Source organism: Penaeus monodon, chromosome 18, assembly GCF_015228065.2.
Source record: "Penaeus monodon isolate SGIC_2016 chromosome 18, NSTDA_Pmon_1, whole genome shotgun sequence".
Lineage (NCBI taxonomy): Eukaryota > Metazoa > Arthropoda > Malacostraca > Decapoda > Penaeidae > Penaeus > Penaeus monodon.
Genome location: NC_051403.1, coordinates 24,812,440 through 24,827,439, shown reverse-complemented (window position 1 = coordinate 24,827,439; position 15,000 = coordinate 24,812,440). Strand labels below are relative to the sequence as shown.

At 42.8% G+C, this 15,000-nt stretch overlaps 1 protein-coding gene across 1 annotated transcript in view; it reads right to left on the bottom strand.

Annotated features, from left to right (window-relative positions):
* Nucleotides 1-623: 623 nt before the first annotated feature.
* Nucleotides 624-15,000, bottom strand: part of LOC119584681 (SET domain-containing protein SmydA-8-like) — a 25,270-nt gene continuing 10,893 nt past the window's right edge. Inside the window, exons 6-15 of the mRNA XM_037933355.1 lie at nucleotides 14,103-14,249; nucleotides 13,691-13,796; nucleotides 12,487-12,604; nucleotides 9,391-9,543; nucleotides 7,950-8,176; nucleotides 6,725-6,765; nucleotides 5,390-5,511; nucleotides 1,676-1,857; nucleotides 1,201-1,379; nucleotides 624-779 (exon numbers count right to left, since the gene is read on the bottom strand). Coding sequence (XP_037789283.1) covers nucleotides 1,218-1,379; nucleotides 1,676-1,857; nucleotides 5,390-5,511; nucleotides 6,725-6,765; nucleotides 7,950-8,176; nucleotides 9,391-9,543; nucleotides 12,487-12,604; nucleotides 13,691-13,796; nucleotides 14,103-14,249 — 1,258 coding nt within the window. The 3' untranslated portion in view covers nucleotides 624-779; nucleotides 1,201-1,217. The remainder of the gene's footprint in view (nucleotides 780-1,200; nucleotides 1,380-1,675; nucleotides 1,858-5,389; nucleotides 5,512-6,724; nucleotides 6,766-7,949; nucleotides 8,177-9,390; nucleotides 9,544-12,486; nucleotides 12,605-13,690; nucleotides 13,797-14,102; nucleotides 14,250-15,000) is intronic.

The following is a 15,000-nucleotide window of genomic DNA, read 5'->3' as shown; positions in this document are numbered from 1 at the left end:
AAAAAAAAAAAAAAAAAAATCAAACAATATTCGATGTTATTCGGAAATAGGTAATTAATGAATAAAGATGATAAATAAATAGAGATAAAACAATAAATAGAAAATGATAAATAAATATATTTTAAAAAAATCATTAAATAAAGATAATAAATAAATGAAGATAATAAAGATAATATATGGATATTCCTTTCAGTCAAGGCAACGTCAGCAACAGAATTATATTATCATACATCATCACGAATATTATGTTCGTCATTATCATCATCACTAGTTTCCTTCTCTCTCCATTTACCGTTGAAAAGCTGGTTCTTTTTTTTAACACGAAGATAGACTTTTAAGATTTTTGTCTCAGTACAAAAAACTAAATAAATAAATAAATAAATAAATAAAAATAAAAATAAAAATAAAAATATAGGATATTAAATACAATCTTCCACTTTAATTCGATATTCTTATAGCTATCATTTCGTTTCTATCTACTACGATAAAAAACATTATGAAATGTATAAAATTTGCCGTTCGCTTATCTATTTTTTATTATTATTTATTTACGGATATCATTCTTCTGTCTTTTTGTGCAGTTCCTTCTTTTTTTTTCTAATCAATTAATGTATTTGTTTATTCATCAGTTTATCTATTTCTCCACCTATCTATCCATCTATTTATCTATTTATTCATCTATCTCTATCCAGTTGTCTATTTATTTATTTCCCTATTTATTTATTTATTCATCCGTTCAGTCAAATGTCTTTCATCAGCTTTTTGCATCTTGGGGTTATCTGGAAGAAAGAGAAAGCATGATTTAGAATATAGTATTTAAAAAGTAATTTTGAAAATACTGTACAAACTTTTACAGGACAAGTATTTCGTAGATTTTTTTTTTCAATCGTATTCGTCATCTATACTTCTGAATTTTCTCTTTTCTTTTTCTCTCTTTTTTTTCATTTTCGGTGTCTCTTGTATTTTCTTCCTTTCACTCTTTTGTCTTTTTTCTTTCTCGCTCTCTTACTTTTTCTCTCTTTTATTCTCTCTCTCTCTCTCTCTCTCTCTCTCTCTCTCTCTCTCTCTCTCTCTCTCTCTCTCTCTCCATCCTATTTTCTATCCCTCCTTCTCTCTCTATCTCCTTCCCATTTTTTCCTCATCTTCTCTCTCTCTCTCCTACTCCCCCCCCCTCTTTCCCTTCCCCCCTCCCCCACCCACCTCCTCCTTCGCCTTCTTCACTGTTCCTCCAGTTTCTTCAGCAACGTTTCGAGAGTCAGGTCCTCCTCGCTGTACTGCGGCTTCACCTCCTCGTCCTCTTCAGGCAAGAAGTGTGAGACAGGCAGTTCCTTCACCGTCTGGATCCACGTCTTAAGCTCTGCCAGGGAACCTCGGGCGATCTGCATGGGGAAGGAGGGGGGAGGGGGTTGGTGTGTGGGTGGGTGGTGATGTAATAACAGTTGTTGTGGAAATATCTATAATGATAATAATGATAATAATGATCTTAACAATGATAGTAACAACAATAGCAACACAAACACTAACAATAACAACCAGAAAAAATAATGCTAATAACAATAACAATGACCATAACATCAACAAAAATTACAAACAACCACGCCCCCCTCCCCCAACAAAAAAAAACATCACCCTCCTCCCTCCTCCCTTCCCCCTTCAACCCCCCCCCCCATCCCACCTTGCAGATCTGACCCTCCACCGACGAATTGGGTTCGAACTGCAGGCAATACACCGTCCTCTCCAGGTAGCCTTCAGCCTCGTGCAACTTCTCCAGGAACTGCGCCTTCCTGAGGGTGGTCTCCTGAAAGGCTCGGTTGGCTGCGATCAGGAGGGGGGCGTGGAGCTCGTATAAGGTCAGGCCTGTAAGATTACAAAAGATATAGTTTTTTTTTTTTTTTTTAATAGCTATTGTATGATTTGAATGAATGTGTTGTATAATTTAAAAAGAATCTGTTATATTACTTAAAAGAATCTAATGGATCATTAAAAAATATATATACTGTACCATTTAAAAAAAACTACTGTATTATTTGAAAGAATCTGTAGGTGGTGGTGGCAGTGACTAACGTAGAATATAGATTGCAAAAGTTATAGTATCATCTTTAAAACTTTATTGCATTTACTTTTTTTTTTTTATCTGTAGGTGATGGCGGTGGGTGGTATTGGTGGTCGTGACTAAAATATAAGAAATTGTAATAGTTCTTTTTTTTATCTGTTGTATCATTAAAAAATATAATGTGTTATCTTTTAAGATATCTATAGGTGGTTGATGGTATTGGTGGTTGTGACTAATGAAGATATTACAATGATTATAGTATTATTAAAAACTATATATACTGTTCTATCTAAATGAATCTAATGCATTATTTGATATGATTAGTGGGGGGTGATGGCAGTGACTAACGTAGAAGATATTACAAATATTATAGTATTATTAAAAAAGAAGAAAAAAGTATAATAAAAAAAACTAGAAGATGAGATCATATCAACAACAAAAATTACAAAAAGTTATAGTATTGTTAAAAAAAAGAAGTTGCATTATTTAAAATAAATTACTGCATTATTTTTCAAAACCTGTTCTATTATTCAAAAGAATCCATTGTATTATCTACAAAAGGGGGTATTATATTATCTTTAAAAATCTATAGGTGGGGGCAGTGACTGATATTGGTGGCAGTGACTAACGTAGACGTGAATCCAAAAGTTATAGCATTATAAAAAAAAAGAATACTATTAATAGCACCAGCATATGAAAAATACCTTACAATTATACCTTACATATTACCAACGAGTTAAATTGGTTGGAACTACAAACGAGTTACTTAGCGAGAATGACCAACAGTTAAATTAACAAGAGTAACCAGAGTATTTAGATTAACAAGAGTAACCAGCCAAATGACCAAGAAAACGAACAAGCAATTAGCAAGAATCACCAACCAATTCAAGTAATAGATTCCCAACTCCCTAAATGAACAATAATCCCTACATAATTAACTAACATACATAATTAACGAATAGTTAAATTATCAATATTTACCAGCAAGTTACCAGCTAGTTCATTAGCAAGAATTACCAACGAATTACTTGGAAAAGAATTGCCAAGAATCAATAATTATCAACGAATTCATCTGCAAGAATTACCAGGGAGTTCCCATCGAATTATCTGACGACCCCCCCAGCGAATAAATGAACGACCTCCCAACGAATCAATGAACGACCTCCCAACGAATCAATTAACGACCTCCAACGAATTAACAAACGACCTCCCAACGAATCAATGAACGACCTCCCAACGAATGAACAAACGACCTCCCAACGAATCAATGAACGACCTCCCAACGAATCAATGAACGACCTCCCAACGAATCAATGAACGACCTCCCAACGAATCAATGAACGACCTCCCAACGAATCAATGAACGACCTCCCAACGAATCAATGAACGACCTCCCAACGAATCAATGAACGACCTCCCAACGAATCAATAACGACCCCACAATTCATTAACGACCTCCCAACGATTCATTAACGACCTCCAACGAATTCATACGACCTCCCAACGAATCATAACGACCTCCCAACGAATTCATTAACGACCTCCCAACGAATCAGTGAACGACCTCCCAACGAATCAATGAACGACCTCCCAACGAATTCATGAACGACCTCCCAACGAATTCATTAACGACCTCCCAACGAATAAACTAACGACCTCCCAACGAATTCATTAACGACCTCCCAACGAATTCATTAACGACCTCCCAACGAATCATTGAACGACCTCCCAACGAATCAGTGAACGACCTCCCAACGAATCAATGAACGACCTCCCAACGAATTCATTAACGACCTCCCAACGAATCAGTGAACGACCTCCCAACGAATTCATTAACGACCTCCCAACGAATCAGTGAACGACCTCCCAACGAATCAATGAACGACCTCCCAACGAATCATGAACGACCTCCCAACGAATTCATTACGACCTCCCAACGAATAAACTACGACCTCCCAACGAATCGTGAACGACCTCCCACGAATCATGAACGACCTCCCAACGAATTCATTAACGACCTCCCAACAACACCCCCAACGATAACGACCTCCCAACGAATCAGTGAACGACCTCCCACGAATCATAACGACCTCCCAACAAATTCATTGAACGACCTCCCAACGAATTCATTGAACGACCTCCCAACGAATTCATTGAACGACCTCCCAACGAATTCTTTAAAACCCTCCCCACGAATATTAAGACCTCCCAACGAATCAGTGAACGACCTCCCACGAATGAAGACCTCCCAACGAATTAAATAACACCTCCAACAAGAAAAACCCCCAACGAATAATGAACAACTCCTCTTCCCCCCAAAGAACAAACGACCCCCAACAATCATGAAGACACCCAACAAATTTCAATTAAGACCTCCCAACCAAATCATTCTTAACGACCTCCCAACGAATCAGTGAACGCCTCCAAGAATCAATAAACGCCTCCAACAAATTCTTAACGACCCCCCAACGAATCAGTAAACGACCCCCAACAAATCATAAACACCTCCCAACGAATTCATTAACGACCCCCAAACGAATAAATAAAGACCCTCCCACAAATTCAGGAACGACCCCCCAAACGAATCAATAACGACCTCCCAACAAATTCTTTAAACGCCTCCAACAAATAAACAAACGACCTCCAACGAATTCTTAACGCCTCCAGAAAAAATAACGACCCCCCAAACAAATTCTTAACGACCCCCCACGAATTCTTAAACACCTCCCAACAAACGTAACGACCTCCCAACAATCAGTGAACGCCCCCCAAACGAATCAATGAACGACCTCCCAACGAATTCATTAAAACACCCCCCAACGAATAATGCGACCTCCCAACGAATCAATAACCCCGAAACCTCCCCAATTCTTTAAACGCCCTCCCAACGAATCATGAAGACCCCCCAACAAATAACAAACGACCTCCCAACGAATCATGAACGACCCCCAACGAATCAGTGAACGCCCTCCCAACAAATCAATGAACGACCTCCCAACAAATTTCTTTAACGACCCCAACGAATCAATGAACGACCCCCCAACAAATTTCTTTAACGACTCCCAACAAATCAATAAAACGCCTCCCAAACGAACAATGAACGCCTCCCAACGAATCAATAAACCCCCTCCCAAACGAATAAACTAACGACCCCCCAACGAATCATTGAACCCCTCCCAACGAATAAAACGCCCTCCCAGAATCAATAACGACCTCCCAAAAAATTCTTTAAAACGACCCCCCAACAAATCATAAACGACCCCCCAGAATAAATAAACACCCCCCAAACGAATTCATTAACGCCTCCAAAAATCAGTGAACGACCTCCCAACGTACCCCTGAGTCGCGAGATGCCCGGATCCAGCACATCGAGGACTTTCAGCAGGTCGCGGCAGCAGGCGATCTTCCGCGTCAGCTGAGCCTCTGTTAATTCCGGCAGCAGGTAGCCGTCCACGCACCGTTACCGGGTGGGAAGGGAGGGGAGGGGGGGAGGGAGGGAGGGAGGGAAGTGGGAGGGAGGGAGAGTGGGGGGGGAAGAGAGGGAGGGAGATGGGGAGAGGGGGGGGGGGAAGGGGGAAGAGGGGGGGGAGGAAGGGAGGGGAGGGGGGAGGGAGGGAGGGGGGAAGAGGGAGAGAGGGAGGGAGGGAGAGGGAGGGAGAGGGGGAGGGAGAGAGGGGGGAGGGAAAAGGGGAGGGAGGGGAGGGAGGAGGTATTGGATAGTTTTGGGATTAATAGTACTGTTTCCCCTTTTGAAAAAGGGATAAATTTATTTCAATTGGGAAAAAAAATTCTGTAATCTTTTATAAATATATTTATACTTGATAAACTGAAACTGTACATATATTTGATAAAAAAATATCGTTTATACATTTGGTAAACAGGTACTGTATGTACATTTGACAGATAGAGAAGGTATGTTCATTTGATATAGATCCCTGAATGTACTCTTTGGTCTATTTCAGTTTAAAGGAAAAAATCATACTTTTCTTTCAAAAATTTACAGGGTTTTCGTAATAATATTTTTATATATTTTTTTTCTCAAATTGTCTTCGAATTATAAACCAAGTCTTTGATCGTATTTCAATTAATTTACAATTAGTGTTATATATTATTTTAATATATATATATATATATATATAAATTTAATTATATAATATTTATTATATATATATTATAAATATAAAATTTGCCTACGTTTTTTTTTCCCACATTTCAATTTACCGCTATTTTTTGTTTTAAAATTTTTACCTACAGTTTTACTTTTACCTCATTTTATTGCAATGTTTATTTTCTTATCATCATCATTTATTTTTTATATATTTTTCTATTTTTTTTAATACCTTTTTACCTCCAAATTCTCCCCCCCTCCCTCCGACATTTACAATCACCATCCATTTGTCCAGATCATAAATCCCTCTAACTTTCCTCCCTCTTTTCGCACCCAAACCCCCTTTTTTCCTCCTCTAAAAAAAAAAAAAAATATAATAATAAAATAATAAATAAATAATAATAACAATAAAAAATAATAACAATGATAAAATTCCCTGTGAGAGAGTGTGCTTGACCCCAAATCATGTGGAAGTGCTGAGGTGTAGGATGAACTGGTACTTCCTAAAGAGCTCTCGGGGGGGGGGGGATCTGTCCTCCCTCGTTTCCTAAATTTTCGAAAACGCCACGACCTTGTTGAGGCGCTCGACCGTCGCTGCCTTCACCTTCATGGGGGGAGAGAGGGGAGGTCAGAAGTGGACCCGACGGAGGAGGTGGGAGGAGTGGGAGGAGGCTGGGAGGAGGTGATGCTCCCTGGGGAAAGAGGGGGAGGGGGGGGCTGGGAGGAGGTGATGCTCCCTGGGGAAAGAGGGGGAGGGGGGGGGCTGGGAGGAGGTGATGCTCCCTGGGGAAAGAGGGGGAGGGGGGGCTGGTCCGGGTGATTGATGGTGGGGAAGGAGGGGGAGGGGGGGGCTGGTCCGGGTGATTGATGGGAGATGGTGGGGGAAAAGAGGGGGAGGTGAGGAGTGGATCCTAATGACTGATAGTTGGTGGGGAATATAGTAAATAGATCCGAGCGATTGATAGGAGATGACGGGAGATGATGGGGAAGTGGAAAATATATCCGAATGAGGATGGGGGATGTTGGGGAAGTGGAAAATAGATCCGAATGAGGATGGGGGATGATGGGGAGGTGGAAAATAGATCCGAATGAGGATGGGGGATGATGGGGAAGTGGAAAATAGATCCGAATGAGGATGGGGGATGTTGGGGAAGTGGAAAATAGATCCGAATGAGGATGGGGGATGATGGGGAGGTGGAAAATAGATCCGAATGAGGATGGGGGATGATGGGGAGGTGGAAAATAGATCCGAATGAGGATGGGGGATGTTGGGGAAGTGGAAAATAGATCCGAATGAGGATGGGGGATGATGGGGAACTGGAAAATAGATTCGAGTGATGGAGAGGTAATAACGGGGAGGCGGGAAATAAATCGAGAGATGGATAGGTGATACGAAACTTCAGAAAAATAAGGTTGCGAGTCTTTTTTTTTTTTTGGGGGGGGATGAAGTTAGAAAGATACGAAAGAAAAACACTAATTTTTGGGAAAGAAATACATGGAGTTCAAGGTAAATAGTCACAGAGAGAGAGAGAGAGAGAGAGAGAGAGAGAGAGAGAGAGAGAGAGAGAGAGAGAGAGAGAGAGAGAGAGAGAGAGAGAGAGAGAGAGAGAGAGAGAAAGAGAGAGAGAGAGAGAGAGAGAGAGAGAGAGAGAGAGAGAGAGAGAGAGAGAGAGAGAGAGAGAGAGGGAGAACGAGAGAGAGAGACGGACAGAGACAGAGAGAGAGTGAAAGAGATTATCTTCCCCCACGAACCCCAAAGTAACCTCATTCCCCAACCTCACCCCTCACCTCGTACTGGCACTCGTCACACCTCCAGGGGGCATCATTATCCACCTGCGTCGGATTAGAGCACAGGATATTCCCGCCGCATCCAGCCTGAGAGCACTTCAGAGCCCCGAAGTAAGTGCCGAGCTCCGTCGCGTCGGCACAGCGGTCACACACACAGTCGAAGAATTTCCCGTACTTCAGGTGCTTCCGCCGCTCGGTCGTGGCGGAGAGGAGGTGCGTGTAGGAGGCTGTGGAGGAGAAGAGAGAGGAGAAATGGAGATAAGTAATCTATCAATCAATCAACGGAGCTGACATCGACGGGGGTGCATAGCCGCATCCTCCTGGCGAGCCTCTAGGCAGGCCCTCGGCCGATCTCTCTGCCAGACCATTCCGTCTACTGACTTCCTGGTCTGAGAGTGCGCTACCAAGATATGCAAAGCCCTCTGTGGCTTCAACGTCCTCACTGTAAGCATGTATCAACTGAACAGGTTCCCCTAACAGGCCTCCAAAATCATGGATCTTGGTCTTGGTCCACGGAACCTTTAAGCCCAAAGGCTTCGCCGCATTGCTGAATGCATGAATAGCCGCCACCAGGGATTCCATAGACTCAGATGGATACATCGTTGGCGAAGTCGAGGTCCGTGACCTCGATATTGCCCAGTGTTGTTTCACAGTGACTTTGGATAGTAGCTCTGTCTTGGAGATAAGGTGAAGGGTAGTTGGTGCTGGGTTGGGACGATTTTGATGCATGTGTGTCTGGGTGTGTCGTGGCTGTGTGTGCGGGCTGGGGGTATAGGGGAGTTGTGGTTGTGTATGGGGAGGGGGGGAGGTTGTGTGTGTGTGTGTGTGTGTGTGTGTGTGTGTGTGTGTGTGTGTGTGTGTGTGTGTGTGTGTGTGTGTGTGTGTGTGTGTGTGTGTGTAGATAGACCTTGAGACGTGTACAGACTTTCAGAAGGGACTGGAGCTCATTTGAAATAAATAGACACTCTCCTGCATTAAGGGACTCTGAAAGGGCTCTTCTGATAACGAACAAGAACATAAAGGGGCTCAAGGAAAAATAAAACAAAAACAAAAGTGCCAAAAGAATAACAATAACATAATGACGGAACCATCGATATCACAACTAAAGGAAAATAATAAAAGATAATAATAGATAAAATAGATAAATAAATAAATAAAAAGACAAGTCAGGTAACTAGATGCAAAAATTAAATGAATGAATGACTGGATGTGTATCAAGGGGTGACTACAGGAAAGTTATCCGAACAAAACAGCAGATAAAAAAATCACAACTGAAGCAATAAAATACTTAAATGAATAAATAAATAATACAAGCCAGATAACTACATACACATCCGAAAAAAAACCCTGATCCAGAATAAAAACAAACATACAAATCAAACACCAACCCACAGGCCTACTTCTCCCGAAAAAATACAAATCCAGTGGTAGCTCTACTCACCTGTCATCTGTTCTCCCTTCTTGATAGGCCTCGATGCGATCACGACCATCGTCATATCATCCATGAGCGTGTGGTGGGTATTGCATGAGCAGAAATGGGACATCATGGCGCACAGAGGGTAGATGCCCCGCACTCGGTACTGGTCCTTGGTGCCTGCGGAGGGTTCGGGGAAGAGTTGTTGAGGACTTGGTGGAGCGTGTAAATAAATAGATTAATGAATGAAGGAGCTATTGATGGCCTGGTGGATGTGTGTAAATGAATGAATGAATGAATGAGTTGGTGATAGCTTTGGCCACGTGTGTAAATTAATGATATGAAGTTGTTGAGAACTTTGGTGACGTGTGTAAACTAATGAATGAAGGCGTTGGTGGTAGCTTTGGCGACGTGTGTAAATTAACCCATTGCCGACGGGTGGCATGTACGTACATGCCATGGCATGGCGGGACCATCTGCCGGGGGCACGTACGCACATGCCATAGAGGATGCATGGACATGCCATGAGTTTTTTTTTTTTTGTTACAATCACGGCAAAAGATTATTTTTCAGCCAATGAAAGTGTGATTAAGTCGGTTTTAACACTTTCTCATTTTTACCATGCAACAAACAAAAAAAATGCAACAAACCGACAATTTCAACTCCATGATGCCGCACACTGCTTATTTTATTCGGACTATAGACCGAATAATGATCAACTATGGAGTCTATTGTCAACAATCGAGTCAAATAGACCCTCGTTGTTTCTACAGGAACTTAGTTGCGCTAGAGGTAAGCAGATTCATGCGTAAAAAATACGATAAAACGGAAAATGGCAAACATTCGTAATATTGACTAAGAAACGACATGGGATGATCGTAGGCCGAGGTGGCGCGCATGCTGGGCGGACGACTGTACACGCACTCGGACAGGGTCGAGGGCACCGGGCCTTTGTTCCCGGCAATGAATGAAGCGATTGGTGATAGCTTGGGGTGTGCCAACAGCCAAGTCAAGACTGGGTGGGATGAATGAGAGAATATTATAAGTCCACTGGCATTGTGGAAAGAATGGAGCTACGTATAGCTCATAGTGCATCACAAATGAACTAATAAAGACATGGGTGAAGGGTAAGATCATGTAAATTCGTAAAAGAATGAAAGGAGTTATATAATACCCTTTCAGGGTCGTAAATTAATGAAGTTTGGCAAGATGGGACTGTAAAAATAATGAAGCATATGAAATAAACTAGTTTCGTGATACGAGGTGGGTGTGGTAATTGGAAGAGGGTGCCAATGAATGGGACGATGATAAACCTGGAGGAGGCCGGGCCTTATGAATGCTAGTTTAATGAAAGAAGGTTGTGATAGCTTGGCGAGTGTGTAAATAATGAATGATGGTGGATGAATGAAGGAATTTGATAGCTTTGTGGTGTGTGCGTAAATTAATGAAATGGTGATAGCTTGGTGGGAGTGATGAAGAAGAAGGGGATGATGAAGAGTTATGATAGCTAGTGAGTGTAAATTGTAATGAATGAAGAGTGGATACCTTGTGGTGTGCGTAAATAGAATGATTTTGATAGACTGGTGACGTGTGTAAATTAATGAAGAATGGCTATATAAATAATGAAGGTTGTGATAGCTTGGTGGGTGTGTAAATGAATGAATGAAGGGGTGGACAATGAATGAAGTTGTTGATAGCTTGGTTGATGGCAAATTATATGAATGAACTGGATGGATGAATGAAAGGAATTTGGAAGAGGTGGGTGGAAATTATGAATGGATGCTGACGAATAATGAAATTTGTGATAGTTTGATGGATGTGTAAATTAATGAATGAACTGATGAATAAAGAGCTGTTGAAAGCTTGGTGCGTGTGTGTAAATAATGAATGAATGGGTGGATGAAATGAGTGGCTTGGTGATGTGTAGATTAATGAATGAAGGGAGAAGTTGTTGATATGTGGTGGATGTGCAATTAATGAATGAATGGCTGGATGAATGAATCAATCGAACTACTCCACGAACTGAACACTCCAACAACTACCACACTCGACCCAACCCACTACCAAACGTACCCCTCAAGACTTGACCAACACTGGGACCAATAACTCGACCACATGGCCCCAACCATCACCAACCACTCTGCCAGACATCCAAACATGACATGAAGAACTCGCAACAAACACTTCGGCCAACCCACTGCCACCCAACTCCACTCCCCACCAACCACTCGACCCAACCACTCACCAACCCACTCCCACCAACCCACTCGACCCCAACCCACTCCCACCAAACCCACTCGACCCCAACTCCACTCACCCACAAACCCACTCCCACCAACCCACTCGACCCAACCCACTCCACCCAAACCCACTCGACCCCAACAACTCCCAACCCCCACCAACCCTCCCCAACCCACTCCCCCAACCCACTCACCCCAACCCACTCCCCACCAACCCACTCAACCCCAACCCACTCCCCACCAAACCCACTCCCCACCAACCCACTCCCCACCAACCCGCTCAACCCCAACCCACTCCCCACCAAACCCACTCACCCCAAACCCACAAACTCAACCCCAACCACCCAAACCCACTCACCCCAAAACCCGCTCAACCCCAACCCACTCCCCACCAAACCCTCGACCCCACCCCACTCCCCACAACCCCAACCCAACCACTCCCCACCAAACCCGCTCAACCCCCAACCCACTCCCCACCAAACCCACTCAACCCCAACCCACTCCCCACCAACCCCTCAACCCCAACCCACTCCCCACCAACCCACTCGACCCCAACCCACTCCCCACCAACCCGCTCAACCCCAACCCACTCCCCACCAAACCCGCTCAACCCCAACCCACTCCCCACCAAACCCACTCAACCCCAACCCACTCCCCACCAAACCCGCTCAACCCCCAACCCACTCCCCACCAAACCCAGCTCAACCCCAACCCACTCCCCACCAAACCCGCTCAACCCCAACCCACTCCCCACCAAACCAGCTCAACCCCCACCCCACTCCCCACCAAACCCGCTCATCCCCAACCCACTCCCCACCAAACCCGCTCAACCCCAACCCACTCCCCACCAAACCCACTCCCCACCCTCTCAGCGCAGACTCACCGGGTATATTGCTTCTGACTTCGTGGCAGTTGACGTCCAGGATGCCCGTGATGGTATGCAGGGTCTCCTCGTCGACGTCAACTTTGATCTTGTTGCGGATGAAGTTCACGACGTTGGTCTGTGGAGAGAGACTTCAGTGACGGGCGACTCTGGGTTAAAACTGCCTTTGGGTCAGTCAGGTTTCATTTCAGTGACGGGCGACTCAACTGCGTTTGGGTCAGTCAAGTTTCATGTAGGTTTGATTCAATTTTTTTTTTTTTTTTTTTTTTTTTGGGGGTGTTGTGTTTTAGATTTAGTTTGTTTCATGTTTTTTTTTTTTTTTTTTCAGATTTTGATTTAGATTATTGACTTTCTAAATGAGGTTTCCCCGATGGATTTTTAGTATGTGATGAGATTTGATATAAGGAATCATTTACATTCTATCTGAATTTTCCTGATCGATTTTTGTTGGTCTGTAAAGAGAAATTGGTTTAAGGTAATGATTTTTTCATATTTTTTTTTTCCTAAACATAGTCCACTCTCTTATCCAATCTCTATCCTATTTTTCAAATTTTCTTACCCCCCAACTAATCACCCAAACCAATTTTCCCAATCTCTTAACCCAACTTGCTCCCTACTTATTCCAAATAATTAACCTATCATCCCGACCTATTTTCTACCTATCTATTCCAGCTATCTACCCTATATAATCCTATAACTTATAATCAACTTATTTCGCAATTACACCAGTCTCCTATCCCAACCGATATCCTGCTCATCCCAATTTTTTATCCAAGTCATCTATCGTATTATCCCAGCCTATTCCCTATTTACCGAAATCTCATATAGGGTAATCACCCTATAATCCCAACCATTTATGCCCTATTCCAGCCTAATCTCCATTTACACCAACCTATTTCCTATTTACGCCGATCTCATATCCCTACCTACTCCCTATTTACACTAATCTCTCATCAGAAACCATCTATCCTATCTATCCCAGTCTCCTTCCTAATTTATCTCAACATCCTTCCTATTTACCCCAATAAAACACCTCCCCAACCCATCTCCACTTTCCCCCTATTTCTGCTCTACTGCCTCTCCCCTCTGCTCTACCCCCTCCCTCCTCTGCTCTACCCCTCCCCCCTCTGCTCTACCCCCTCCCCCTTCTGTTCTATCCCCTACCCCCTATGCTCTACCCCCTCCCCCCTCTGCTCTGCCATACCTGTTCCCTGTCCCAGAGTTCGGTGCCGCGTCTGAGGTCATTGTGGCTCTCCATCGCCATCAAGGTTTCCCATTTGTCCTTCTCGAAATTCTGGAGGAAGAAGCACCTGTTGGTGGGAAGAGAAAGAGAAGGAGAGAGAAGTGATGTTAGTGCATTTGCTTTTTTTGAATGTGGAATTTTTGGTATAGTTTTTGATAAGAAAGGATGTGTTATTTTATATTGCATGAAGTAATTCTTGATATATGATATAATTCTTGATAGAATATGATGCCAAGCTGGATATAACCTGATGCAAATCTGGACATGTGATTTAATTCCTAATACAATATAAATTAACCCTTTGACATGATATAAAATCTTCGCAGAATAAGCCGCAATTCCACACTACTAAACACCCTCCCAAAATACCCACCTCAGAGGCAGCATAGACTCGTACATGAACTGATCGTCGCCAAAATCCTTGAGCTCGGGCTTGTAGTTGGCTGCCTGGTAAGCCGTGCATTCCAGGAGGTGGTAACCGCGGCTTTCGCACTCAGGACTGCACATGGGCCACCCGCACCTGACGAAGGGGGCGGGGGGGGGTTGGTTAGCAGGTTGTGGAAGAGGGTAGTTGGGTGAGTGTTTTTCTCTCTTTTATTATAATGGGTTGGTTTGGGGTTTGGGGTTTTAATGGGGGTGTTCTTTATTGGCGGTTTGTTTTGATGTTTTAAGTGGTTTGTTTGGAGGGGGTGTTTATAGTGTGGTTTAGTGGTTTGTTTGGATGAGGTGGGTTTTTTTTTTTTTGGTTTAATATTCTGAAAGGGTCTTGTAATTATTGTCTTGAGGTTAGTGTCAATCTGCACTTAAAACGTGGAAAGCCTATTAACTTCGGAAACTCTGTTCAACAATCCCAACATATATCAATATCACACTTTAAAAAAAACAACAGAGAAGCGGTTTAATATCTAAACTCACGAAGGACAGTCTAGGGCAATGATTCATAACCGATGTTTCGTGAACCTTTTACAGGGGTTCGGCGAGGGATCGTGATACAGACGTAAATTTATATGTATTTTTTTTTATCTTAAATAGCCAAAGATCTAGAAATAAGCTAAACTAGTTTTTAAGTGAGAATTTACGCAACAATTAGGCCATGAATTCTACAGTCGTGCCAACAAGAAGTCCAAGTTTCACACTAAAAGCAGATCTAAAAATATCCATTGCATTCTGGGGATTTTGTAAGAAGGAAGGAAAATGGTAAGAACAGAAACGGATAGGAAGGAACACGGGAAACAGAAAATGGATACGAAAGAAAACAGGAGGAAGCAATA